The 26,422-nt window shown below is 40.8% G+C and overlaps 1 protein-coding gene and 4 non-coding genes across 6 annotated transcripts in view; all 5 read left to right on the top strand.

Annotated features, from left to right (window-relative positions):
* LOC107996897 (apoptotic protease-activating factor 1) overlaps positions 1-26,422 on the top strand; it is a 49,337-nt gene that overhangs the window by 18,942 nt on the left and 3,973 nt on the right. Inside the window, exons 1-8 of one of the 2 annotated variants that reach the window (XM_017055219.3) lie at positions 22,252-22,602; positions 23,221-23,468; positions 23,634-23,808; positions 24,064-24,201; positions 24,292-24,606; positions 24,699-24,934; positions 25,030-25,159; positions 25,284-26,366. In XM_017055219.3, the coding sequence (XP_016910708.1) occupies positions 23,281-23,468; positions 23,634-23,808; positions 24,064-24,201; positions 24,292-24,606; positions 24,699-24,934; positions 25,030-25,159; positions 25,284-26,366 (2,265 nt within the window). In that variant the 5' untranslated portion in view covers positions 22,252-22,602; positions 23,221-23,280. Of the gene's footprint in view, positions 1-22,251; positions 22,603-23,220; positions 23,469-23,633; positions 23,809-24,063; positions 24,202-24,291; positions 24,607-24,698; positions 24,935-25,029; positions 25,160-25,283; positions 26,367-26,422 lie in introns of those variants that run through there. The other variant, XM_062071123.1, reaches the window with a different exon arrangement.
* Positions 21,060-21,131, top strand: Trnag-ucc (transfer RNA glycine (anticodon UCC)). The gene has a single exon. It is a non-coding gene; the product is annotated as a tRNA-Gly (tRNA).
* Positions 21,226-21,297, top strand: Trnag-ucc (transfer RNA glycine (anticodon UCC)). The gene has a single exon. It is a non-coding gene; the product is annotated as a tRNA-Gly (tRNA).
* Trnag-ucc (transfer RNA glycine (anticodon UCC)) lies at positions 21,392-21,463 on the top strand. The gene has a single exon. It is a non-coding gene; the product is annotated as a tRNA-Gly (tRNA).
* Trnag-ucc (transfer RNA glycine (anticodon UCC)) lies at positions 21,720-21,791 on the top strand. Its single transcript has one exon. It is a non-coding gene; the product is annotated as a tRNA-Gly (tRNA).

The raw sequence follows: 26,422 nt of genomic DNA, 5'->3' as shown, positions 1-26,422 counted from the left end.
TGTGTTTCCATCGTCAATCCTTTGAAACCGGATCGTTATCGATACCCAGATTTCGATATCTGGGCAGCGTTAATTTAATCGGTCTGCTGCGTAAGCTTTTAAAAGTGATTCAACTGCGATTCTTTTATCTCGATTATCGTAGATGTTTGCAACGCTTTATCATTAACGATCGACGTGACTAATTGATGCACGATTTTGCGGAATTCGTCCCGCTTATCGACGATGAATAGATCGAACGAATGGATAAAACGACAACTCTCTCTCTCTCTCTTTCCTCTTTCCTCTTTTTTAACCCTAAATTTCATTCCCAGAATCCGTTTCCGCCGCGTGCCTGCTTGTAAAATCAGTACATCCGGATGTCAAAGCGATGTCACCCGAACGGGTACACGCATCAGTTTTAAATTCGATCAATGGGTGATACGAAGCGTGAAACACTTTTAGGGTTGAAAGTTTAAAGGCCGGCTCGCGAAAGAGCAAATCGCAGTTACAACCGTGAAACTGGGAGGGAGGGGCGGGGGGTGGTTGGATCCATTCGGTTGTGGGAACTCCGGTGTCGAGTGCAGCCGGAACCGAACGAAAGGAATACACTCGTTTCGTACCCCTCGCACGTTCCAATATCCTTCTTTTTTTCTTTTTTTTCGCTGTCGACCGATGTTCGTCGATGAATGGCGAAATCTTCGCGATCTTTTTCACAAAAGGGAAAATAAACATACCTGTTGGCGTGGAAACGGCCGCGACACCGGAGGCTTTTGTTGAATTTATCGTTCTCCGTCACGCGTTACGTTAAAACTGTAAATCGTTGCAAAAAAAAAAAAGAAAAAAAGAAAAGAGAAGACAAAAAAAGGCCCCCGTGAATTTTGTATCCCAGATAAATTTCGCGATCGCATAATGTCACCGTGGATGATATGCAAACGACAAGTGGTAAATTCCAGGTGTCGCGCTTCTGGCCGGGTTCGACGTAAAAAAAAAAATAAATAAAACGTATCGATGTAAAAAAAAAAACAGCCAATCCATTTTTTCCCCTTTCCCTTCTCCCCCGAAATCGCTGATTACTTCGCGCACGGGTCAATTGACCCAACTCGACCCAGAATTTACAAATTCCCCGATATTCGAGCGGCCGCGATACAAGCCGTGACAGGGCTGTTGTAATACAAACAAAAACCGTGGCGATGCGCGCGTTAGAGAATGCATTAACGCGGAAGAGAGAGAGAGAGGAATTGGCGTTGCCTGGCAACCGATCCACGCCATGGTGTAATTCATTTTGGGGAAGTTTCTCTGTATGCAATATCCCTCCCCCCTATTGCATACTCTCCCTCGCGCGCGATGCACTCCCGCCAACTCTTCTCTCCCGGCCGATGCACACAAACGATAGATGCGCCCAACTACTGACCGACGAACGTTCGGAATCGCGGTGATCTGATTTTAAACCAATCAACGGCGGTTTCGCGCTTAATTTACAATCAGCCCTGATTCGAATCATTCGTTGCACGACGCGTCCTCCGACTGCACGCGGCGGCCCTTAATGAAAATATTTTAATCGATTGCCGTATAACAATTGCCGGGCTCTCGTTCCTCTCGTTGAAAATTCGGAGCCGGGGGATAGGTTTATAAAGGGAACGTAGGTAGGCAGGGTAGGCGGCACGAGATATTCGATTAAAACTCCACAAAGACAACAAACTGCATTTCGATTTAAATGGCGAACGAATGAAAATGCAGTTATATCCGAATCACCGTTAAACGATAGCGTTATACTCGTTCTCGCAGGGTGCTACTACGCTCGGGGTGGAGGGAGAGAGGGAGAGAGAGGTTATGAAGCCACTCGACGACGTGCTCGACGGTGAAATTATGATAATCGTCGGAACGAGAAGATGCGATACGAAAGAGACGACTATTTATTTTCCGTGGAACACCGTCCCGGCATTCAATGGCATTAATACACCGGGGATAATTCACGAACAACGACACCTGCGCGCAATAAAGTAAATCTAGCTTTTCGTTTCATTGTTCCCCTCGTGCTCCCCTCGTGCTCGTCGCGATCACACACCGCATTAACCGACAGTAATAAAAAGAAGGTTCTATCGATGACACGCTAACGAACGATCCCGTGCATGAATCTTTAATAAATCCCCATTTATTGTCTATTTGGAAAAAAGGGGGATCGAAAGGGAATCGAAACCTTTTTCTTCTCGAGATATCGAGATATATATATATATACGATAAAAATAATCGATCAAACGAGCGAAACGAATGGAAAAATTTCCACGACGCCGCGGTCGCCTCTAATAATGATCGGAGAAGAAGAGCGTGGCTCGTAATTCACCGATACGGGCATGCATGCGTAGCGGGCACGAGGCTGGAAATTTCTCGGTAAGGGAACAAGATAGGTGCGTGTAGAAGAGAAAGCAAACGTGCAGGATGCGTGCACGCGTCTGTCGCATGCGTGCATATGCGCGAGCCTGAATTGCGTGAGGTTCGCGCTTTAATTTAGCAAAGTACCTCCCGTTCCGCTCGGCGAAAGGAGGGGTGCAGCACCGCGCGGTGGACGCGATCCTTCACGCACCCGTTGCATAATAAGTTTTCTCGGCGCGTACGCATCCAGGTGAGGACGGTGCTCGCCCCACAAGGAGAAGGAGGAGCGTGGACGCCACGTGGATGACTCGAAGCTTAATGAGTTTCTAGCCTGGTTCTTGCCTCTTCCGAGTCGGGCAGCGAGCCGGAAACGAGGGACTTGTTACGAGGAATTATTACAAAAGTAAGGTAACGAGGTGAATTTCTCTCTCACCTTCTGTCGCAAATTTGCAAGGTCGTCTCGATCCGAGAGTCACGATGAATTTTCACGCTTCCGTGATCTTTAATTTCTCGCGCGCGCGGGGAGGGGGGAGGAAGAAACCGTCGTCGTCGTAAAGAAACCGTAAAACTGTTGTAAATGACCGTCGTAAAAATTATACGCGAAACGCTTCGGGAGACGGACGCTTCAAGACGAAGTATCAAATTAATAATGGTAATTCGAGGTTTTGTATTGTATACGTTACGCACGCGGGAAATATTAACGGCACGATCGACACCATTTCTCGCGATCTCGTGCGAATCCACTATCTTCTAGACCGATCTTTTCCGCTTAATTTCTGCGACGTGGAACGCGTTACGGCACAAGATTATACAACGTTACACATTTTGTCCGATTCGCTTCGAAAACGGGGCACGCGCGGGTCGTTGGATTCATTGTCTCCTAGCATTAATGACATAGAACGAAAACGGTTCAATGGAATTACGAATAAATTTATCGTTATATAATATTATATATAATTGTAACGCCAAATATGGGGATTATACGGAGATTATACGACTGCAACTTTGTTCAAAATTTTTAACTAGTTATTTTTTCCGCTTAATGGGTCAATTCCGATAATTGAGCTTCCATCGACACGAAGGCTATCTTAGGTTAAATATGGATATCCTTCATCGAGAGGGGAAGCCAATTCTACGAACGGATACGGTTCCGAGAGATATGTACGTTAGTAGTTTCCATCGAGGTTGGAAATTTTTTCACGCGCTATAACGTAATAATATCGTAGGCTGATATCGATCGAAGATTAGCATCTGGCCGGCCGCAAAGGGAGATTAGGTAGATCGATCACACGTGCTGAACCAATTCCTCTGGTCAGCTGCTCATCAATACTAGTAATGGTACTATCCCCCGTGATCCCACTCCTCTTCCTTCCTGTGTCTATATTGTATGTACCTACGTATACATCCCCGTATTCCTCTAATAGGCATATAATCGTTATGCATATACAACACACGTATACGCGTTACGTTACGTATGCGCCAATTCCTGTCCATATATTTATACATATGTACATACATTATGTGCAGACATCGACAGACGATGCGTGTGTACCGGCTATAATTATGTACAACCTCTATCGTGTTTGTTAACGTTATACATATAGAAATCTGTATATATTATACACATATATATACATGTGTAACGTGTATATATACATATATATATATATATACATATATATATATATCTAGCGCGACATACGGTACGATTGCATATGCAAACCTGCCATTGCGTCAACCGATACGAAATGCGAGTCCAAAATGCAAATTTTCGCGAATCTCGTTTCGACCGCTTATTTCGAAACAGGCTGTTCGAAAAAAAGGGGGATTCCTGCCTTTTCTGGATTGTTCCGTAGACGCAGTTGTTCCACAGGAAATTTCGAAGGAAATACGAGGTGCGCCGTGGCTAAATGGCAGACTTTCTTTCGTGGAACGTCGAGGTGGCACGTCTCTTACGTGAAAACGTAAGTCGCCGGCAACGAGCGCAACAGACTGTTACATCTGTCGCTCGCATAATGCGCGATATCGTGCGTATATCATTCGTTGCATAATGCATGGAAACGTGTGTGGCCGCGCGATATTGCGGCGGAAATGGTGTCGCGGAAAATGGGAAAGCTGCGGCTGCTGTACAACATCGGTACACTTACCGTCGTTGCACTCTGCCTTTCGCTCCGTGTACGTGGGATAACGCAACTGTTGCCGCTGTTAAGTCACCCCGAAAGTTTCTACGCTTTTTTTTTGTTTCCCCCGTTTTCGACGAAAGTAAAAAATAATCTGTTGGAATACTTTGCAAGTATTCTACGCTTACTTTTTATCGCTAAAACGTCGCGATAAATTCGATATACGGGTGAAAAGAAGATACGAGGATGCATTAATCGAGGAAGATCGAGTGGAGAAAAAGTAAAAAGCGGGTCAAAGTAGATTCCTGCGAAACAAGTATCCGAGTGTATCGATTTCCATTCCAACGATAGGTGGAGGAAATATACGGTGGAAAGATTTTCCTCGGTTCAACGGATAGGTGGTATTCCTCCCGTTCGAGGATAAGAAACGGCGGAGAGAAATTCGAACCGAGGATGCAAATCATTCCCGAACACCGTCGCGTATAAATATTCGACAATTTGCATTTTCCTCCCGGTGGCAACCGTAGTACCGTCCCGGCCATTTCCAAGATGGATGCCGCCACTTTGCGAGATATACGCCGAAAGTTTTACTGCCCACTAAATTTCAACTAGCTTCTCTACCAAACTACATATATATATATATATATGTATATGTATAAAAATATATATATATTCTTATATACGCGACGCGAAAAATAAGAGGAATACGACACTTGTTGCTCCCGTTGGAAAAACCTTTCGCTTTGGCGTCGGTTCAAGATCCATACGGATATTGCGCAAGCCTCTGCTCTGCAGCTAATCTCCAAAAGTGTCGCGAATAATCATCCATAAAAGGATATTGACCGCGCATGAACGTTAATAATACGCTCGATGATCGATCTGGAAAACCGACAGGTCTCCTCGTCGACGAGGTGCGTTTAACGCGCGATTCCACGTGGCCAAGGATTGGCAATTAAAAATATTTTTATAACCCCTCTCGTGTCCGACGGTCGTTCGATCGGTAAGTGGTCTTCCCCCCTCCGAACGATATATCCCCACGATTTTATTGGCTTTCAGCGTTATATAGGAAGCCATAACGACTCGATTAAGCGGGACAGTCGGTGATTGCCGGTATAATTTGCCGAACAAATCGCGTCGCCGTAATCCTAGCCTCGTCTGATCGCCCGTATCGATCATTCTGATTTAGCGATCTCCAGCCATCACGCGTCCGCACACGATGCGCGCATCCCAGCTACACCTGCTAACGTAACACCACGTCCGCCCACTTTTATATAGGAATCGAATGAACGCAGGGTAGATCGCGGGCAGACGACAAGCGGGGACCATCATTTATATTTATACCCTTTATAACTTGGTTGAAAAGTTAGAGCTCGAGGAGGAGAAGGAGAATTGAATTAAAATGCGCGAACGCTGTTTTCTTTCCGTTCCTATATATATATATGTAGAAAATACATTAACGAACGATATATTGTTTATTTTTGTTCGTCCGTAGCCGCGATCGGCGCATATTAATCCTCTCTCTAATTAAAGGAATTCAAGCGGCAGAGATGGACGTGTATCGGGACGCGTCCAGTACGAAATAATAGAGGCGTTGGTATTGTTCGATTCGGCTTCGGTTCCCCTGTTATTCTGATCGCGCGAGCAGAAGCATTTTAATCACGTCCCTAAATTATTCTAATTACTACGGGGAGGAGGATGCCGAATAAATGCGCGTCAAAATTGATTTTCCCGAATTCGATCCCCCTTCCGAAACGTTTTTTCATTATTTTTTTACTCACACAGTGGATCCTCGCCCCCTGCGGGCCTCCCTGACCACGCACGCTCTCTGCCCGTCGCTCGTCGATGCAATTTTCCTAGTTTATCGCCGTTAATCGACCTCCGCCCCGCGCCTACGTTCTTCGATCCTTCGACGAAGAGAGGAGGAGGAGGAGGAGGGAAAGAAGTAAATGGGAAGCAGAATATACGCGACAAGGAGGGAAAGGAAGAAGAGGAGGAAAAACGAGTGATAATAGAGGGGGTGGTGCGATCCATCGGCAGCCTGTTACTCCTCGATTGCTTCGCAATGGCGCAATCAACGCCGAGTGATCTTTATTTTCAGCCGCCCAACCCGATACCACGTTGGAACGGGCCAGCGTGGCGCTAGAATTTCGCGCGAACGAGACAATACCGCCGCGAAGCTTCGTTACAACGGGGTGTGATTGTCGTCCCATCAAAGTGGACAGTTTACAGATGGATTGGAAGGCCGATGGAAACCACCCTCTACTCGCCTGTGGATGGCACTTGCGCCGCATATACCGGGGGCGGCGCAACTTCCCTCGATTGTTTCGCCGAATTTTAGACGGTATTCACCGGGACGCTGTGATTAATTACCACAGCTTTGTGCGCCGCTCGCTCTACGCCCAACTACGCTGTAATCATTTGAAATATCGGCTCGCCTCGTAGGTGATAAACCGGGTGATTCCCCCGCGGGAAGGAGGGGAGGGCGGATGGGTAACGATTAGTCCATTTATAAACTGGGGGAAAAACTCGAATGAAACGGGAATCACTTTTTACCGCTTGAATCGTACCGTATTTATTTATTTATTTCTCTCCCCTTTTTCTAACTAACGAAAAAACCACGCCGCGTGCTTTTCTTGGAAAACTCTCGCTCGAACGTCCCAAGATGAATGCCGACAAAAGCGGGGTTACGGAAGCACGCGGAAAACGCGTCAACTCGAACCGCGCGTTGTAAACCGCGAACTCATCCTTTCTTTCTCTTTCCCTCCCTCTCTCTCTCTCTCTCTCCGTCCTTCCACTTTTTTCTGTTTCGCTCCCGCAATTACTCAGGTGTAATTGCGTTCCACTCCCCCTCCCCTCACCAGGCTTACACGGGCTCGCGCGAAAAAAAAGAACGGACGATACGTGTCACGCGCACGTTGTGGAGAGTAAAACGGAGAGAGAAAGAGATAGAGAGGGATAGTAGGTGTAGGTCGGATGCAACGCTGCAACGGGCAGGCATTTGCCAGTTTCCCTTCCCACGTCCACCCTCGATTCAATTCAATGCCACTCAATCAGTCAATGTAACGCGCATGCAGCCGCATACCGGTGTACCGCGTTTCGCAATGAAACGACCGCTGTTTCGACCGGTACTTCGCTGTTAAGTGTCTCCCCCTTGTAATCGGACCGCCACCGATCCGATTCCTCTCGCCGCCGCCGCCGCCGCCGCCGTCCATCAAGGCATCGCGCGAATATGGCACGCGCGCGTTTTATTTTACAGATTTTATTTTTCAGTTTACGCTTCGTTGTTTATTCACCGGGGCCCGGTGTCACCGCGTATTCCGCCGCAATTTGTTGCCCGGCCAACCTACTATATCATCCCCCGCGCCGTTTTACAGCAGAGAATTACGACCGAGTTTGTGTTTTTTTCGATATCACGCGACGCCGATCCGTTGCAGGAAACGAGCTCGTTGCAAAAACGTTGTAACCAGGTACATGACGGACACCCCACCCGTCACAGAGAAATGGAATTTCATAGGGCGGTACGTCAACTTTCGACGCACTTTTCGTAAAAGCCCGGCTGCAATCTCTCCGTTGTAAACGGGGATGAAATTTTAATTCGTAATTCCGGGTGATGCGTTCCACGGAGGGGGGGATAATTAACCAATCCGCGTAGGAGATAAAAAAAAAGAAAGTGGGTAATATCAGCTCGAGTAAGCACGCTCAAGGGCTAGCGAGGGTGGAAAATTTAGAAACGGTTTCCCTTTGGAACGGAAGCTAACTTTTACAAAATTCTCCTTCTCTCTTGCGACGAGATCGTTGTTTTTAATATCGTTCTCACCAGTTTTAATGGATATTTGTCTATCGAGATTTCACGAGTCCACCATCCATCCTTGTTCTCCGCGGTGGAAAAATCCTCGATGACCCGTGTCGGATTCCATAATCCCTGCGAATGACTTAACTAAACGCGGCCGAAGCCCGAAAACGTTCCGTATCGAATCGTCGCCGTGAACCCCTCTGTCATCTCTCTCTCTCTCTCTGCTCGGGAGAGAATTCTCCCATCTATATTCGACGATGCAATCTACGTTGGCCTCGTGGCTGCGGTTCCAACGGCCGTAAACAACTCGGAAAGTCCCTCGGTGGCCGCGTTCCTCGGCCGGACGCCGACATCGACGAAATCGAGAGCGAGGGGAGGACCGTTGTGGAAGATCGGCGGAAGTTTACATACGAATGCCTGATTTCGGGTGTAACGCGGCCACCGGGGAAATGGAGGGACAGGGACAATATCGCGACCGACTGAAAGTGACGTGCTATCACACTGCCATGCTAATTATGCCTGGCAATTAGGTAAATCAAGGATGGGAGGGATCCGCCTAATGTCGGCCGTCCCAAAATCCTGACGAGGCTGTTCCCTTCCGCGTGGAACAAAGGTTGTGAATAGAAGCGCGACGAGTGTATTATCTCTCGAGAAATCGCCAGAGATTACGAGCAGATGGCGATTCGATTTTTCGCTTCGCTCTCTTTCAGAGAGATTACGCCGTTACTCGAGCCCGTCGTTCACTCGTGTCGACATCCAACTGTTGTTGGAAAAGTTATGCGGCCAACGGGACAACCGGCGCTCTTTATTCCATTTCTTTTTTTCTCTCTTTTTCAAAAGGAAGGATTACACACGTGGTGCGCGTCGTCGTTAGTCAGAAACGCAGCAGAGAGAGAAAGGAAAGAATGGTTTTTGTCGGTTGTACCGGGGCCTAATTGCGGTCGATGTCACGACAAATATCGTTGTTCCACCCCTCGGCCAATATCGTACGTCACAGGAGCGTAAGCGCGTCGTGGTAGCTCGTCGTATTCGTTTACCGATACTTCCTATGCTAATTATACCAATTAGCATAGCGGGGACATAACGCGACGAGAGAGCGTGCATCGTGAGTTTCAGAGAACTCACTCCGTCCGTTTCCTCGTAAATTCGTCGATAGTTTATCCCCAGCTATCCCTCCACGACGAGTGGAACTTCGCACACGAATTTACATGCAGCCCGTACGGAGATGCGTGCACCGTTAGATACCGTACACGATATATATACGTATACATATTCGTATATATATATATATATGTACGCATGCTCATACGTTTAGTTGTGTGTCGATTGTACATACGTGTAGCCTAGTGCGTGCGCCGCGTCAAGCACAACCATTCGGACACGGGATTAACATAAAAGGAAGAGTCAATATCATAAACAATCTTCGTTACAATGGGCCGAGCGGTGTTGGCAATAAATTGGTCGATATGAGATGGGGAAAGGTGGTGAGTCCTTCATATCTCTCTCTCTCTCTTTTCCTGTAAAAGCAGATCAAGGATGGAGGGATGAAATTGCATCGAGGGCGCCGATTGGCCGATTCGGAGAACAGAGAAGGAAGAGGGACGGCATCGACTTTTCGTCGATATCATAAACCACCGTTCGGGGGTTGAAACTTCTTCCCTCCGAGGGAAACGGACGAGGAAGAAGGAGAGGAAGGAAGAGAAGAGGAAGAAGGAGGAAGAGGTTGAGCGACAGGGTTCGACCCAGGGTCGTAAATTCGTCGATATGCAAAACAGATTCTCCTCGGCCGTTTCCTCTACACCTCCTCCTCATCCTTGTGACTCGGAGGAGCTCGTACACCTCCTTTTTCTTCTCTCCCCTTTTTTCCCCTTCTTCTCCTTCTCCTTCTTCTTTATCCTTCTTTATTCTTTCCATTTATCTCTCGCCAGGAACGCGAAATAAATTCGAATGGAATAGGAGCGCAATGCCATCTCGATCGTCACGGTGGTGGTAACTCGTAGGATAACTCTTTCCGTGGTCAAAGGTTACGCAATTGCGGTCGTGATTTCTCGGCCGTAGGTCGACCCGTATTCGCAGAAACCGTGTTCGCAGGTAGAAACACCGCGCGATATCTCGATTGTCGGCGTACTCGTTCATTTGCATAGGAATGGTGAGAATGTTGTACAAAGCGGATCATCGGACAGGGAAAAACGGGTGAGATTGGTGGTTATCTTGGGCGGTTCTTACTTCTTGTACTACTGGATATTAATTCTGTAAAAAAAAAACACACACACAATCGTACGATATTCCTCCTTAAACCATTATTAACCTTAAGAATGATTGCGATCAACTTCGACTCACGAACCCCGTCACGTGAACATCGTCAAAGAAGTTTTAAATATTCGTCCTGTAAAAGAAGAAAAGGAAAAAAAAGAAGAAAGAAACTTGGTGAAGTTGGGAATAAATTTTATTTTTAGACGTTTAACGAAACTCGAGCGAGCAGTTGGCGTACGAATGGCCGAATAAAACGATAAAAATCGCGGAAAACGATGGAACGATTTTATTAGTATAGTTTCCTCCCACCTCCTTCCCTCCTCGCTATCGCGAGTTATCTTTTACATTACTCGCGACGCGATCGTTTTAAGACCGATCGCCGCGGGAGATACGCGACGAACTTCTCTCTCGCGTACGTTCGCCTCTTCTTTTTTTTTTCTTTTATATAAAATCCACGTCGTCTTCGCCTGTGTCCACGCCACAAACACGACGCCAAAAGGTAAACAGACCCCCCCTCCTCCCGTTATTGGATTTTTGGTACGGTGGTTAAAAACCACCGTGGTGGACAAGCCACGGTTATTATTATTATTATTATTGTTGTCATTATTATTATTATTATTATTATTATTATTCGCGTCGGTCTCGATTTTTAGCCGAGGAGGATCCTTCCCCCCTCCTCTTTCCCCCGAGTAACGGCATCCACGAGCGAGGCGCATTTGTATTTTAGCTTTACACCGTGATTATGGCTAAGTTAAAGTTTAAACTGGCGTATCATTCAGGATAACGCGGGATAAAATCGCGTCGTACGATCGGCCGGTAACTTCGAAGACGCTTTTGAACGAGGTAGTTTCGGCGATGGAGGGGGGGAGAGGGGGGGGGGGAGAGGAAGGGGGTGGGTGGGGGCCGTATTGCAAAGTCTTCGCGATATTACGCGAATTTTACGATCCGGGACTTAGTTTGCATATCAATGGGATATATATTCGGGTTCGAGTCTCGGACGGAGAAAGGTTTTTCGAAAAAGGAGACGAGTACGACGACGACGACGACGACGACGACGACGAAGGCGACGTTGCCGGGAAATTGGGACATAGCGGGCAACCACCGACTCTCCTCCAACTTTTCATACACGCCGTAGTTTATTGATAACGCTTATCGTATTCCTCGACTGCGTAAACTTGCCACGGCGAATACTCGAAAACGTCCGGCTTTATTTCCCTCCTCTCCAGGAGAAGATTCTATTTTTCCCGGCCGAGATTCCATTCCGAATATGCTTTAAAATTACAGCAAGCAACGAAGCTCCGTTCCTGGACCGTGGAGATAAAAGTGACGTATAACGCGGGCCGGAGACGCGAGCACAAAGGTATAAAAGAAGAAAAGAGAAATAAAAGAGAGAAGAAGAAGAAGAAAAAAAGGATGGAAAAGTTTGTCGCGAGATCGTAAGGCGAGGAATTCGATAAAAGGGATGAGAGAAGAAGTTTCGCGACCGAAGGGTAATGAAAAGTTTCACCCTCTTCCGCGTTGTTTTTAACGATCGAGTTTTTCCGAAAGAACGATCTCGAACGACACGTCCATCTTGGCTGGAAACATTTCATTTAATGAACGCCTAATATAAATATCGAAGATTAATCGAGCCGTAATGCGCTCGTTCCCGGATGATAAACTACCCTCTGCCTCGATAACGGCCGAGTCACTGTCCATCAATATTATGTGCATATTCTCTCTCGCCACCCTCGCAGAGAAAGAGAGAGAGAAAGAGAGAGAAGAGAATCGAACTCACTTTACCCTGACGAGAATAAATTTGACGAGAAAAGTAAGTTATCTACTTACCTCTCCTTCCTCCCTTCCAATCCCTCCCTCCCCGTTCAATGGAAATTTCTTCTAAACGCGATTACGTCAACTCGGGGCTCGTTAACCTGTTCATTTTTCATTTATCGTTACGGACACACGTTTCTCTTTCAAATTGATAATAACTTTTTCGTATCGTCTTAATCCCATCCCCCTAAAAACGCAGAAACATCCTCAGTTTTATCCAAGATATTCGTTTCAAAAATGTTTCCTTGGAAAACTTCCCTCTTCTTTTATATTTCTCGAAATATTTCCAAAGTTGCGCGTATATATATATATATATATCCAACCGGTCGTTTCACGGAAGAAAAGAGTACGTTAGAAGCGAGCACACGATACACGGTTAATGTACGATCCGGTCGTCACGCGCCAATAGCGCAGCGTGGCTTGGGAATGACAAAGAGGGAAGTATCGAGAGGAGGAGAAGGAGGAAGGGGAAGGGGAGGAAGAAAATAAAGTTGCATGGTTCATAAACAATTCCATATGGTCCCGGACGTTCGTCGAGCGGCACTTACGACGGCGATCGCGCTTCTTCCCAGTTTCCTCTCGATATCGTCTCCACTTTACTCCCCCCATTTCCGGGGCCCGAGCCTCGCAGCGTTTATGCCTTCGATATTTCTCTTTTGGTTATGCCTTCGGAATTGTTATATACTTTCTGCCTGCCTGTCTGTCTCTCTGTCTGTCTCTCTGCGCGCGATTACGCCACCCGCGCGAGGAAATCTGACGCGGAAAGAGGACGTTCCATAACCATTACCGCGTCCTAAAAGGTCCTAGTTTCGTGGCGATCCGGGACGTAAATTTCTTTTCACGATGCTATCGACGAAAATATCAACGGGTTCCGGTGTATATATATATATTTCTTTTTTTTCTTATCTTTTGCATCAAGTTTAATTAGGCGAATACTTTCTCTCGTAGGAAGGCGCGAAGGAATAAGAAGAAAATAAATCAAACATCGTTTCACCGCCTCGCAATCCAGCCACCTCGCCCCATCAAAGTTCCAGCTCGGTCGAACGGAAGGCCGATTTTACAGCTCAGTTTTTCCCTCCTGGCGAATTGACCGTTTGACCATTAATTCCAATCACACAGCCCGGTGACTTTTAATTACCAATAAAATCCCTGAACCTGATGCCTGATGAGGGAAAAATTACCAGAGCACGCTCTCTACCCTTTTTCCGTTAGATTGATTCTTTCCTTCTTTTTTCTCCTCTCTCTCTCCTCTTTTTTTTTTTGATCTACCCCGAGTATTCCACCCTCCCGTCGTGGTCAAAGACTAAACGGCCCCGTCGACGCCCCGACGTCGAGACGACGCACGACGACTGGACGGACGAAGCAACGCCGGAACCGCGGCATCCTCCGCGCGTTCACCCCGGAAATGAACAAAGCGAAAAAACATGTTTGTACCCCGGACTAAAGTGTCGGGAGGGGGAGAAAAGGGGGATCTTGTGTTGGACGAGCAATTGAATAAAGTGGAGGCGTCAATACGCGACGACACGGTCGGATATGGTCGAAGCTATCGATTAACCGCGTCACGAACCTTTTTTCCTCCAGCTTTTCTTCTCCATCCGTCGAAGATATATCTCGCTAATGATCGCGTAATTTTTCACTCGACTTTTTTATATATAAATTCGAATAAAATTCGAAGGAACGACTCGCGTTGTTTGTACAGACGATCCACAAAGTTTCGAGTGCAAGGTATATTTACACGGATAATCTTCGACCATCCACAACATTTCGTGTATTTCGCACGCGTACCAAGAGTGGTCGAGTCGTAAAAATATCGTCTCCATGACGACGACATAACCATCAACTATCGTTAAGTTTATTTGCTCATTACATATTTGCGAGTATTTAATTCTTTTTTCCATGCAACGATTATGGGGAGTGACGAGCGCTCAACGATATTTCCGGTTTCTCTGTTGCTGCTGCTGCGGGATGTTAACGACTTTTTGCGTGCATATATATATATATATATATATATATATATGCAACGAGACGGCAGATGTACTTCCTAGACCACGGAAGCTTGCCGATATTCAAGGTTAATTATAATTACGTCCAGGTTGATCGTAATGCGGTGAAACTCGTTTCCATCATTAACCCATAAATAGCTGGCCAAGAGGGGAACGGACACACATGGAGGTGCGGGTTGAAGTCTCGTACCATACCTAGCTCCCTACGTGTCACCTGGTTTCGCCGAGAAAAACCGACGGACACGCTAATGGATAGAGTGACGCGCCTTTTTCTTTCTATATGATAAAGTTGTCAACATTCGACGTCTCTTGAAGCTCTTTCTACTCGTTTCCATGGGTGTCCAAAATTTCATTCGAAATTTCCTTTCGATCCATTTATCGAATTCTTGAATATTAATACTGTAATCTCGAAAGAAAGTTATCAACGATCGACTCTTTAACCCTTTAATCTTTCTAAGCTTCGTATTCGTTTCTATGGGTATTTCCAAATTTATCGTAAGGATATAAGAATAACATTATAACGAAATTTCACTAGAAATTTCTTTTCGATCCATTTATCGAATTCTTGAATTTCAATAACTAAATATTATAACCCTGTACTTAAGTTTGAAAAGTAGCGTTTAATTTTCTTCGAAATCTGTTTAACATAGATTTAGGTCTATCATCCCGAGTTGCTTCGATCTTTAGCTAGTACAAACACCGTGCCCATGCATTATTCACGCGTCATCGATCAGCACACCGTTCAGAATTCCATCCAGTAGGAGTTTGGAGAGATGAATATTCGCGGGGGTGGGGTATCCACCGACACGAGACGACCATCCTCGGAAAAGTAGACGGTCGAAAATCGTTCGAATCGAGGGAATCGAGGCCTCCCCTTTCTATCCGCGCGACGTGTCGACGGAGGCGCGCCTTCCTCCTCGAGTTATTTCAATAAAGCAAATGGAATAGGCCTCGCTGAGGTGGCATATATCTTGGCATAGAATGGGAAAGAGCGGGCCGATCGAGCAGCAGGGGCGTACCGTGGAACGTCGGGCTATGATGGAGCCGTCAGTACATCGTGATCCACGCATCATCAACATTGACGACCTCCGTCCGCTTTTTGGCGAAAACCTTCCCCTTCTCAGGGCCATTGCGCCGGTTTACGAGCCTGCAGGGATCTGCCTCCAACCTTCCGCCCTTCCAACCTCTCCTCTCCTCCGCTACCTCGTCCAACACGGTCCCGATCTTGTTTCCTCGTCCGACGGCCACCTCCGCTCTCCTCCGAAACCGCCGAGTTTCTCCGTGACAAGCGTGACGTCACCCCGGACTAAATCACCCTTCACGCCTTGTTACCCCGCGCCAACGTACCGTTTTACGATTTTACGCCCAGCATCGCCCAGCGAATTGCCAATTGTTAATTAGCATTCTCACGGAAAGAAGGCCGAACGAGGCTGGGTGTCCTCGATTCCTTCCAGGATGCACGGAAGATTTTTTTTCCGCGGTGCGGAGTTGGATGGACGCGGTGCCGTCTCTGTCGAACGAGTGTTTGTAATTATATCGCTGTAATAATTGTAAGTATCGATGTAATTATGTGCGAGAAACGTGTGTAGTTGTAATGATACGATGCGAAGGTAGAAAAAAAAAAAAGAATGGTACTCGAAGCGAAAGAAAAAAAAGAAAACGGCGAACAAACGTAATAATAATAATAATAGGTGCACGGTTTACCGTTATCACCGTTGCTCAAGGACACACACGCTTGCACACATTCACGTTTACGGGGTTTACGCGCCCCGTAAAACGAGGCACGTTTAAAAAGTGAAAGCATAAAAGAGCGAACTCGTCGGTAAATTAATAATTCATCGACAATTAGAGCTCCGCAGGTGGTCGGCATAAAATGCAAGGCAGCATATGTTTGCCTCGGTGAATCATAGTGGAATTAGCATAACTAACGCGCCACGGGAAACATTAGCATATTCGTGTCGATAGGCGTATATAGGGATCTCGCATGTCAGCCGCTCGTCCTGCACTTCTGCCGGCGCCTCGGAACGATCCAACCAGGAAACATCTTTTTCCTGCGTTTACCCAGCCCCAACTTTGCATCTAATTTCCTGCTCGACCATCCCGCCTCCCCTCGTCCTCAACATCGACGTCTTTTTCATCGCCTTTCGTTTTAGCACCGTTTATTCTTCCTTTCCGTTTTCCGTTTGACAACGAGCCGAGATTGCCTGGATCGAGTCGATGTCCTCGAACGTGGACACGAGTTTCAAAGGAATTCTTTTTCTCTCTTCTTCTTCTCTCCTTTTCCACACCAATCTTACCAATTTTATCAAGCAAACAAACAATTACGTTACAGCGTTGAAACGAGAAATTCGCCGTTATTGGCCAACATTTCAGCCAAGTGGAGGAAACCGACGAAACACCGGCGGATACCGTAGAGCGCAGAATTTAATTAGCAAATCCCGAATATAGGCACGCATCGCCGTCGTCGATCGGTTCCCGGATGACAGAGCGAGAGCGATGGTCGCTTCGATCGTTTCTCTCGATCTCGCGGAACGAAACGCGCGAGGAATAACTGGGAGCCATGGCCGAGAACCGGGGCGCGCAACCCCGCGACACGTCCACGCACGAGCGCGCGGAACAACAAGCGCGTTTTCGCCAGCGCTGCCCCTGTAGTCCGAGTAGTGCATGCGTAATTAATGAAACCAATCAAGCCGCGCCCGTGGAAATTCGTTAAATTTAATTGGACGCGACTAATCGTCGCGCCGTCGAAAGAAAGGCGTTAAACGCACGGAGCGCACAGGGAGGAAGGCGCGCTTTGTCCCCCGGGGGGAACGCTCGATTCCAGCTCGGAACAGAGACGAAGGAAGAGAATGTTGGACGAAGTTACGGTCGCCGTTTATCGCGCGTTAAAACGGGTGTACGAGGACGAGATGGAAGAAATTCTTTAACGAGCGATCGTGGAAATTCATTGTGGTGCACGGACCACGGCGAGAAGAGGTCAAGTCGCGCTGCTGGAATTCGGGGATCGTTGAAAAAGCGAGAGACGTGGCTAAGCGAACGAACGATCTTATCGAAAAGAAAAATATGTCATCAGTTTGTTTAAAGATATTTTGCGTTCCTTTTTTTCCTTTCCTTAAATAAATCGCCGCGTTATTTTATCCGCGCAATAAGTTGGGCGGCGAGCTATTAATTAATGGTGAATTTACGAGTGCAAATGAGTTGATCCTATTAAATTAAATTGGCATCGCGGTGCGTAATCCGAGCGTGCAATATCCATCGCGTTAGGACGATAACGCGATCCGCGTTGTAAATGCTCCGGCTCGCGATCGACGGGCGCGGATGATCGTAAATTTTTGAATTAATGCCGCATTAAGGACCCGCGTGTTGCATCGATCGAGAACGTTTGGATATGCGACGCGGATATATATATATATATATATATACACACGCGTGTATCGACATTAATCTGCCTCTCGGATAACAACGTTTCACGGTTCGTACGTGGTGGTCCGGAGGAACGAGAGCCGGTCCGAGAGTCGTCGACGCAAACCAGAGTCGTTTGGAATTCAGTCGACACTGAAATATCGCGTTTCCAACTAAATCTGGCCGAATCTAATTTTACGGGACCCATGTGCATTAGCGGATTAATGCACTCTATTCCTGCCGGACCAGAGGCGAGATGAGGAGGTGTATTTGCATGGCATTATACTTGCGCCTTCCCTTCCCTCCTCTCTTATCCGAACCCTTATCCGAACCTCTTCAATCCCATCTCTAATTATACGTGTAACACCCACCACGAGTCCTCTTGCGCGCAGGTGATAATCATATTACCATCCTATCAACGTTATTGCCATTCCTGATCGCATACCACGATCGCACTATTTGAAGTGCTTAGACTAGTGGCGATCGATCAACGCTCTAAGAGGTTCGAATTTACCCTCTCACAATCGGCCTGCTCTTTGAAGAGGAGGTGAGCAGGAGGGGAAACCTGAGAACAGAGGATACGGACAATAGGCGACCGCCTCTCGCGCCCACCGAATATCCTATTAACTCGAACGAAATTTATTCCAGCTTCCAGCCTTTCCAGTCTTTCGTTCTCTCCTTCTTTCGTTCTCTCCTTCTTTCGTTCTCTTTTTTTCCCCCCATCCTTCCACCTCTTCAACCCTCCTCGTCTTCCGCCCCCCCTCGAACGCGCTACGATTCGAACGCGAATTTCCTTTCCCGCCGGCGGGCAAACAAAACGTAAATAAATAACGACAGGAAGGGGGGCAATGAACTCTCACGTTTGCCAAGTTTTCGCTGTGCAAGTTTTGCGAAACTGGTGCGCGAAGCTATCGCGGCTGAGAGGAAAGGAACGAACGAATGTTAGATATACGGCTTGTATAACTTGCGAGTAATCTCGCGTTGTCGCGGGGGATCGAGATATAAATTCACGGACGAACGTGAAGTTTCTCTATCACGGCTCGCCGTTTCGAAACTTCGTCGTTTGTTCGTCAGCATGTTGAAAAAGGAAAGCAAATAATCGACTTTGCGCGATTCTTTCTGAACGAACGAGGATAACTTGTTTGCGCCTTTCGTTTAGACAACCGGCCGCTCTTCCTACACGCGATATGCAAATTGGCGAATAAAACGCACCATTGTATCTATCCCACGAATAGTATAATCTCATTTTTCTCTTAACGAGATATTCTCATAATTAAGAAGAATGGCTGATTTCCACGCTTCATCCTAATGTATTTTCATCACGATCGAGCGAACATTTTTGCGAACACCTATTCATTATTTTTGCTTTTACGGGTGATAAGAAATACTTTCGTGATACTTCCACCCCTTTACTATTATAGCCTAACTTGCCATAGTTTAAATTCTAAATTTGTAAATTGAAATTGTACCTCGCGTGTCCTGGTTTCCTCTCTTTAATTAGATGCACGCCACTTTATTAATCGGACGGTGTTGTATCGATTACCTCCTCTCGCGTACCGTGGCGTTTCGCGGGGCGGGAAAATGGCTGCGACACGACTCGTATCTTGCGAGCGACACAGTTGCGAGCGCAACAGTGAATCCGCGACAAATTAATCGGGCAAAGTAGCCAATGCACGGCTAATGCGGGCTGAGCGCCAAATGCTGTTTCTAACGTAATCGAATTTGCAGCTTGTCTCTGTACTCTCGGGACCATCGAGCACACCTATAAGCGTCAAGTTTCGAATGGACGGCTATAGTAATCGAATAATTCATTTTCGCAATCCCGTATCGCGGAACAATAACGACACCGAGTGGAATTATTCAAGAACGATTCGATCTTTTAACTGGCTTCGTCGTTCGTTGACTCCAATTCGATGTTTCACCGTGGTTTTATTTCGAACTGTTCGAGATCACGCGGATCAAGGATCACATCGTTGGGGATCGTTAGACAATGTTGTCGTGTACAGTAAATTACAGGAATTTCTCAATATATCGTATTATATCGGGATTGAAATAAAACGAAATGAAACTTTCCTCCATTGTACGCGTCAACAAATTAATAATACAATGGTTCGTAAATTTTATATGCGCGAGGCGGCGCACTCCGCAACTTTCGTTTTAATTGTGTGCAACGATGAAGTTAATTTTATGAAGTCCGTACACGCCCGTTTCGCGATGCCGGCAGATTTCAAACTTTTTTCATTTTTAGGGATAAAACGAGATTCTCTCGAGAGATTTAAGAATGGGCTCATCGCTATGAAAGGGTAATGCTGTTTAATTTATGAACCGAGAACAAAACCTCACGTGTGCTTATTAAACCATTCAAACCATCAGTTATTAAACTGCCCGGATAATAATCGTTGAGATTTAATTTTTTTTTTTTTTTGCAATCGATCCTTTCAACGAATGTACTTTAATTTCATAAGTGATAAAAACTTGTGAATTACGTGCTATTTTCCACGTATCGCAGACGATAATAGCGTATCGTAATCTATTATTTTTAAATTTCGCGGAATCGTATGTTTCGTTGTGCTCATTCGTGGCGATTTTGGAACACGTTTTATAGTAATTTGCGTAATATCGAGTATAATAGTTAAATTTTATCACATACGCGTATCATCTTAAATTCGATATTTAAAATTAAAAGTAAATTTAAGAATGAAGATATTGGGTTTTTGTGACGTTTGAATTATTATTTTTCGAAAAGGGAATTGTAAGATTTCGTGTTATTATTTCGTGTTTTCTTTGATAAATGATAGAATATCTTATGTCCTCGGGCAAATGATTATAAAGTATTATGCTCATTTATATAATTCGTAAAAATTCGTAAACATTTGAGAAGGAACAATATATTGAATATATTGAACAATCCTTAAGAACAATCAAAGTTGTTTCAAAAGATCATTAAAAGATAAGAGTCGAAAAAAAAATAAAAGTTTTCAAATTTTCAGTAAATATCGACATAAATTATTTTTATTGTTATATTATTATTTAATTATTATATATAATATAATTATTATTTTATTTAAAATTTTATAAGATTAAAAATTCATTTATAATTATTTGTTCAAATTTTTTTTTATTTAAATTGTAATAATTTATTTTAATTTTATTTAAATTGTAATCATTTTCAATTGATTAATCTAATAAAGAAGCTTAAAACTCTAAGTGAAATTATGAAAATAAAAATACTAGAAATTATAACAAAAAAAAAGTAATATATTTGAGTAATAGTGTTCTCAATATGACGAAACTAGAATTTCTCTATGTGAAAGTATTCTTCCAACTGCGATGGTGGTGTAATGGTTAGCATAGTTGCCTTCCAAGCAGTTGATCCGGGTTCGATTCCCGGCCATCGCAGAGTTTATTTTTCTTTTAAAAAACCTTGTTCCTTTTTTGATTCAGATAACTTATTCTAATTTATTATATTTCCTTAAAACATAAGATTTCAATTGCGATGGTGGTGTAATGGTCAGCATAGTTGCCTTCCAAGCAGTTGATCCGGGTTCGATTCCCGGCCATCGCAGGATTTATTTTTCTTCCTTTTCCAAATTTACATTTTTATTTGAATAGTATACGTATTCTGAATATTTTCTATTTTAAACTGTTATATATCAACTGCGATGGTGGTGTAATGGTCAGCATAGTTGCCTTCCAAGCAGTTGATCCGGGTTCGATTCCCGGCCATCGCAGGGTTTTTTTTTTCTTTTAATTTATATTTTTATTTAAGTAATATACATATCTAAATTATTTTTTATTTTAAATATTTAAATTTTAATTGTGATGGTGATATAATGATTAGCATAATTGTCTTTCGAAGTAGTTGATCCGGTTTTGATTCCCGGTTATTGTAATAATTTATTTTATTTAAAAATAAAATAATTATTTTATATAATTAATGTTTGTTATTGTCTATTTGTAATTACTTAAACAAATATTATTCAAACTGCGATGGTGGTGTAATGGTCAGCATAGTTGCCTTCCAAGCAGTTGATCCGGGTTCGATTCCCGGCCATCGCAGGATTATTTTTTTTAAATTTTTGTTTTATATAATTTTTTTTTGTATTAAAAACACTTACAATTTTATAAATAAATTTTATCGCTATTTATAATAATAATAATAATAAAAATATTTAATTTTAATATATTTAATTAATGTATTATTTATTTAGAGAAAAATAAATTTCTTTTAATAACGATCTGAATATATGTAGAAAAATTGTATTAAAATATTTTTAATAAGAAAAAACAAAAACAGGAAATTAATATTTTTTATTATTAAAAATATTTTAATATTTTTATATTATATATATATATATATATATATATATATATATATATATATATATTCCAATAAAACAAAGAATATTTTATTTTCTCTAAAAGTTATATTTTTATCCACCAATAAGTTTTGAATAACTGAAAATATGTAGTATATAATTTTTATCAATTATACTTTTATATTTTTAATCATATTTTTAGCAATATTAAATCTTTTATTGTTTATTTAATTTTATTGCCTTATTATTTTAATATTTTTATGATATTTCAATTATAATATTTAAAGAATAGTTTTCGAGAGAGCTTAAAAATAGCGGGAAAATTGATGTCATGTGATACCAACAACCAATCAGAATGTGAATTTGATCTATAGATTTGGCAACAATGTTGCCTGACTCAGGCAGACGATAGTAGTGTCACTTTCTTCTAGACAGTGAGTTGAATAGTAGTTGAAGTTAAGTTCAATAGTAATTCGATTATTCTATTTATCAAATAAAGATCGTATAAAAAGAAGAATAATTGTATATTTTGAACAAGCAGCTTTAATAAGGTAAAATTTGATAAGATTTTGTTTTTAAAAATTTATCAAACAATCATAACGTTTATGTTTGAATTTGGAGTCATTGACCGTAGTCCTCTTCTATTTTATCAATTGTAAATTTAATGTTACGAAAATAGCTATAAAATAACTATATTATTATATTAAATAAGAATTTTTTAACATATTTTTTATCATGTTAAAGAATAAAATTCGGAAATTTTAATAATTTTCAAAAGCAATAAAGCAAATTAGGAAATGTATGTATGTATATATATATATATATATATATATACATTTAAATTTTAGTATTGTATATATTATATTATTTAAATTTTTTTTAAAATTGTACGAATAAAATATGTATATTTATGAAACAAAATTTAAAATGTAATTATTTTCATATTTTTTCATTCAAAATATTCATAATATATTTATTTAAAATATAAAATAAAAGAATTCATTCTCAAATTTTGTATAATATCTATTAAGGATGATTTATAAATCTTGAATTACTATATTTATATATAAATAAGAAATTGTATCCTGTTATATGTATGTTTATGACCTTTAACTTCTTATGTTATAATAAAAGTTTTATTTTTTTATTATTTTTTTTTAATTTTATAGATAAATCTGTTAAAAACAAGAAAAATTAATATGATATAAGCATACATAAAAAATATAAAAATGGATAAATTACATCAACATATTCTCAAAGTATTAAGAAAAAGTATAATGGCTGATATGGATGTACACAATGGTATTATAAAGCTATTGCAATCAGAATATATATTAACAGATATACAAATAAAAAGAATTGAAAATGGTGCTTCTAAAGAAGAAAAAGCTGAAATTTTATTAGATATACTTCCAAGGTAAAAATAATACATAAAATTAATTTTAATTTACATTTTATATAAATAAATTTACTATAAAATTTTTTAGAAATATTTTATCTAAGCAATTCTTTATTTTTTTATCTATGTTTTAATAATTGTTTCATTTAAATATAATGTATAAAAGTATTATTTATTTTTTAGTTGTGGTCCAGGTGCATTTGATATTTTTCGTCAAGCTTTAAAACATCATTATGAATGGTTAAGTAATGATATGGATAAACTCGAAGAAAGTGTAAGATCATTTTGTGACATAAAGAATATCAATACACCCACTCTTCCTCCAACATCACCATTAACTGTTGTAAGAGAAGCAAAGGTACATACCATTAAAATATTAAAAATTCATTATATTCATTTTTATTTTATTGATTTAATAAATTGTAAAATTATAAAAAATTAATTTGTTATTTAATTGTTATTATATATTAATTATGATATTTGTCATTTTGTATGCATGCTTATGGAAATCAAATATGTAAGTTTAAAAAAAAACTTGCTAAATATTTATAACATTAATTTTGTTTTTTATATAATTTTTATATAAAATTAATCTAATAGTTTTTAATTTTAGATAAAACAGTTACAAAGTTATTTGGAAGAATTGCAACCAAATGAATATATTGTACTTCATGGTATGAAAGGTTTTGGTAAATCATGTTTAACAGCTAGTACATTAAAAAACATGAAATTTGTAAGAAATATATTTTGTGTAAGTTTTTATAATTAGAAGCTTATATATTAATTGTAAAATTTTTAATTTTTACATGATATTTTAAATAATTTATTATATTTTTCTTAGAATGAAGTATATTGGATCAAATTTGGATATAAACGTCCAGTTGATGAAGAGATATTATTTCAACTTAATACATTGTATCATCGTGTCAAGAACTTGGAAATAGTCCCAGAATCATTAAAACCAGAATCTTTAAAAGATTCATTAATTTATTTTTTGCAAGAACATTTTAGTAGAGAAAAACATTGCCATGCTTTATTAATTTTAGATGATGTTTGTGATTCAAAAATAATCGAAACATTTGATTTTGGCTGCAAAACATTAGTAATTACAGCTGATCTTGATGTTGTATGGGAAAAAAGACCTCGTGTGATCGAGGTAAATTATTTTTTTTTTCTATGTATGATAATTACAAATTATCTAATATTTTATATACAATAATTCAATATATAATTACCAATTATTTACAGATGAATGATGGATTTACTGAAACAGAATCTTTAGGTCTCTTTGCTAAAGTATTAGATACAGAAATAGAAAATCTTCCCTTAGAAGCAAAACGAATTCATGATGAATGTAAAGGAATGCCTTTATTAATTGCAATGTTTTCTGCTCAATTTAAGGAATTTAAACATGATATGAAATTACGTCCAGATAGATGGAAGTACTATTTAAATTCATTAAGAAATAAGGATGAAAATAATCAGTAATATTTTAAATATATATAAATGTATTTGAATTATTTTATATATATATATATAAACATAATTTCAACTAATAGATATTTTATACCTTTTTCAGTGTAATTAAAAAATTTTGGGAAAAACAAGAAGTTATCTTTAATATGTGTATAGAACAATTACCTCTTGAAATGAGAAAACGTTATGAAGAATTAGTTATTTTTAGAGAAGATGTTAACATAACACCACAGGTACAAATTTATGATTTTAACATTATCTTATATTTATATATTAAAAATATGCATAAAAATACAATATATTAAACATGCATATGATTATTAATATGTATTATTATATTTTATATTTATCTTATAGACATTGGAAATTCTGTGGGAGGGCGGTCTATTTCAAGTTGAAGAAATGATGCTTGATTTGTGTCATAAGTCACTTGCAGCTAAACAATGGAATGACGAATTACGCAGTTATATATACGGTGTTCATGATTTATTACTTTGTCACCTTCGACAAAAATTTTCAAAAAATGAATTAATACAAATGCATAAATCATTGATTAAAAAATATCATAAATATTGCAATGGTGATTTTTCGAAATTACCAGCAGATAATTATAGTCATTCATATATTGGATATCATTTGGAGCAAGCAAAATTATATGATGAGTTTCCTAATATATATTTAGATTTTGATTTCATCCAACAAGCAATAGTTCATAGTGGTTTAAATAATTTATTGATTGATTTAAATAATTATAGAAAGTATATTACCAAAGATTGTGATCCAGAATATGAAAAACGCTTTGTTGATTTGGAAAAATTTTTAGAAGAAAATTCAAGTACTATAGCAGAACATAGACGAAAAAAATGTTTGGATATAGTACAAATTGCTATGAGTCATCCTTATCCGGGATACATTAAAGATACTGCTATTAAACTTGCAAAAGGAAGATCTAAATATTTATATTTATTTCATGATAAAACAGGACAAATAGATATACCATTGAGTGAAGAAATGTCAACAGAAATATGTACATCATGTTTTATAAATGATCCAAATCTTATATTAATTGGAAACCGATCGGGTGAAATATTTTTATGGTATAGCATTTTCAAAAGACAAAAAGTTTTCAATGGACATGACAAAAATTGTTGCATAAAAAAAATTATTGTATGTAATGAAGGAGATTATTTCTTATCTTTAGATGATCGTGGTATAGTAAAATTATTTAAAATTTTTGATGATGAAAATTATGAAGAAAGTAATAATGCTATATTAAGTCCAAGACAAAAACAATCTTTTTGGAGCGGAATTTTTACAAGTAAAATTCCTCGTGATGATAGTTCAGTAGTATTTTCTGTTCCTAATGAAATTATATTAGATGTGACATTTTCACATGACAGTAGTTCTATTGCTGCTTGTACAAATAAAGGAACAATAAGGGTATAAATAAATTTAAATAGAAATATTATATTAATTTATTATATTAATAAATATTA

Source organism: Apis cerana, linkage group LG2 (genome assembly GCF_029169275.1).
Source record: "Apis cerana isolate GH-2021 linkage group LG2, AcerK_1.0, whole genome shotgun sequence".
Taxonomy (NCBI): domain Eukaryota; kingdom Metazoa; phylum Arthropoda; class Insecta; order Hymenoptera; family Apidae; genus Apis; species Apis cerana.
This window is presented reverse-complemented; position numbering and strand designations above follow the sequence as displayed.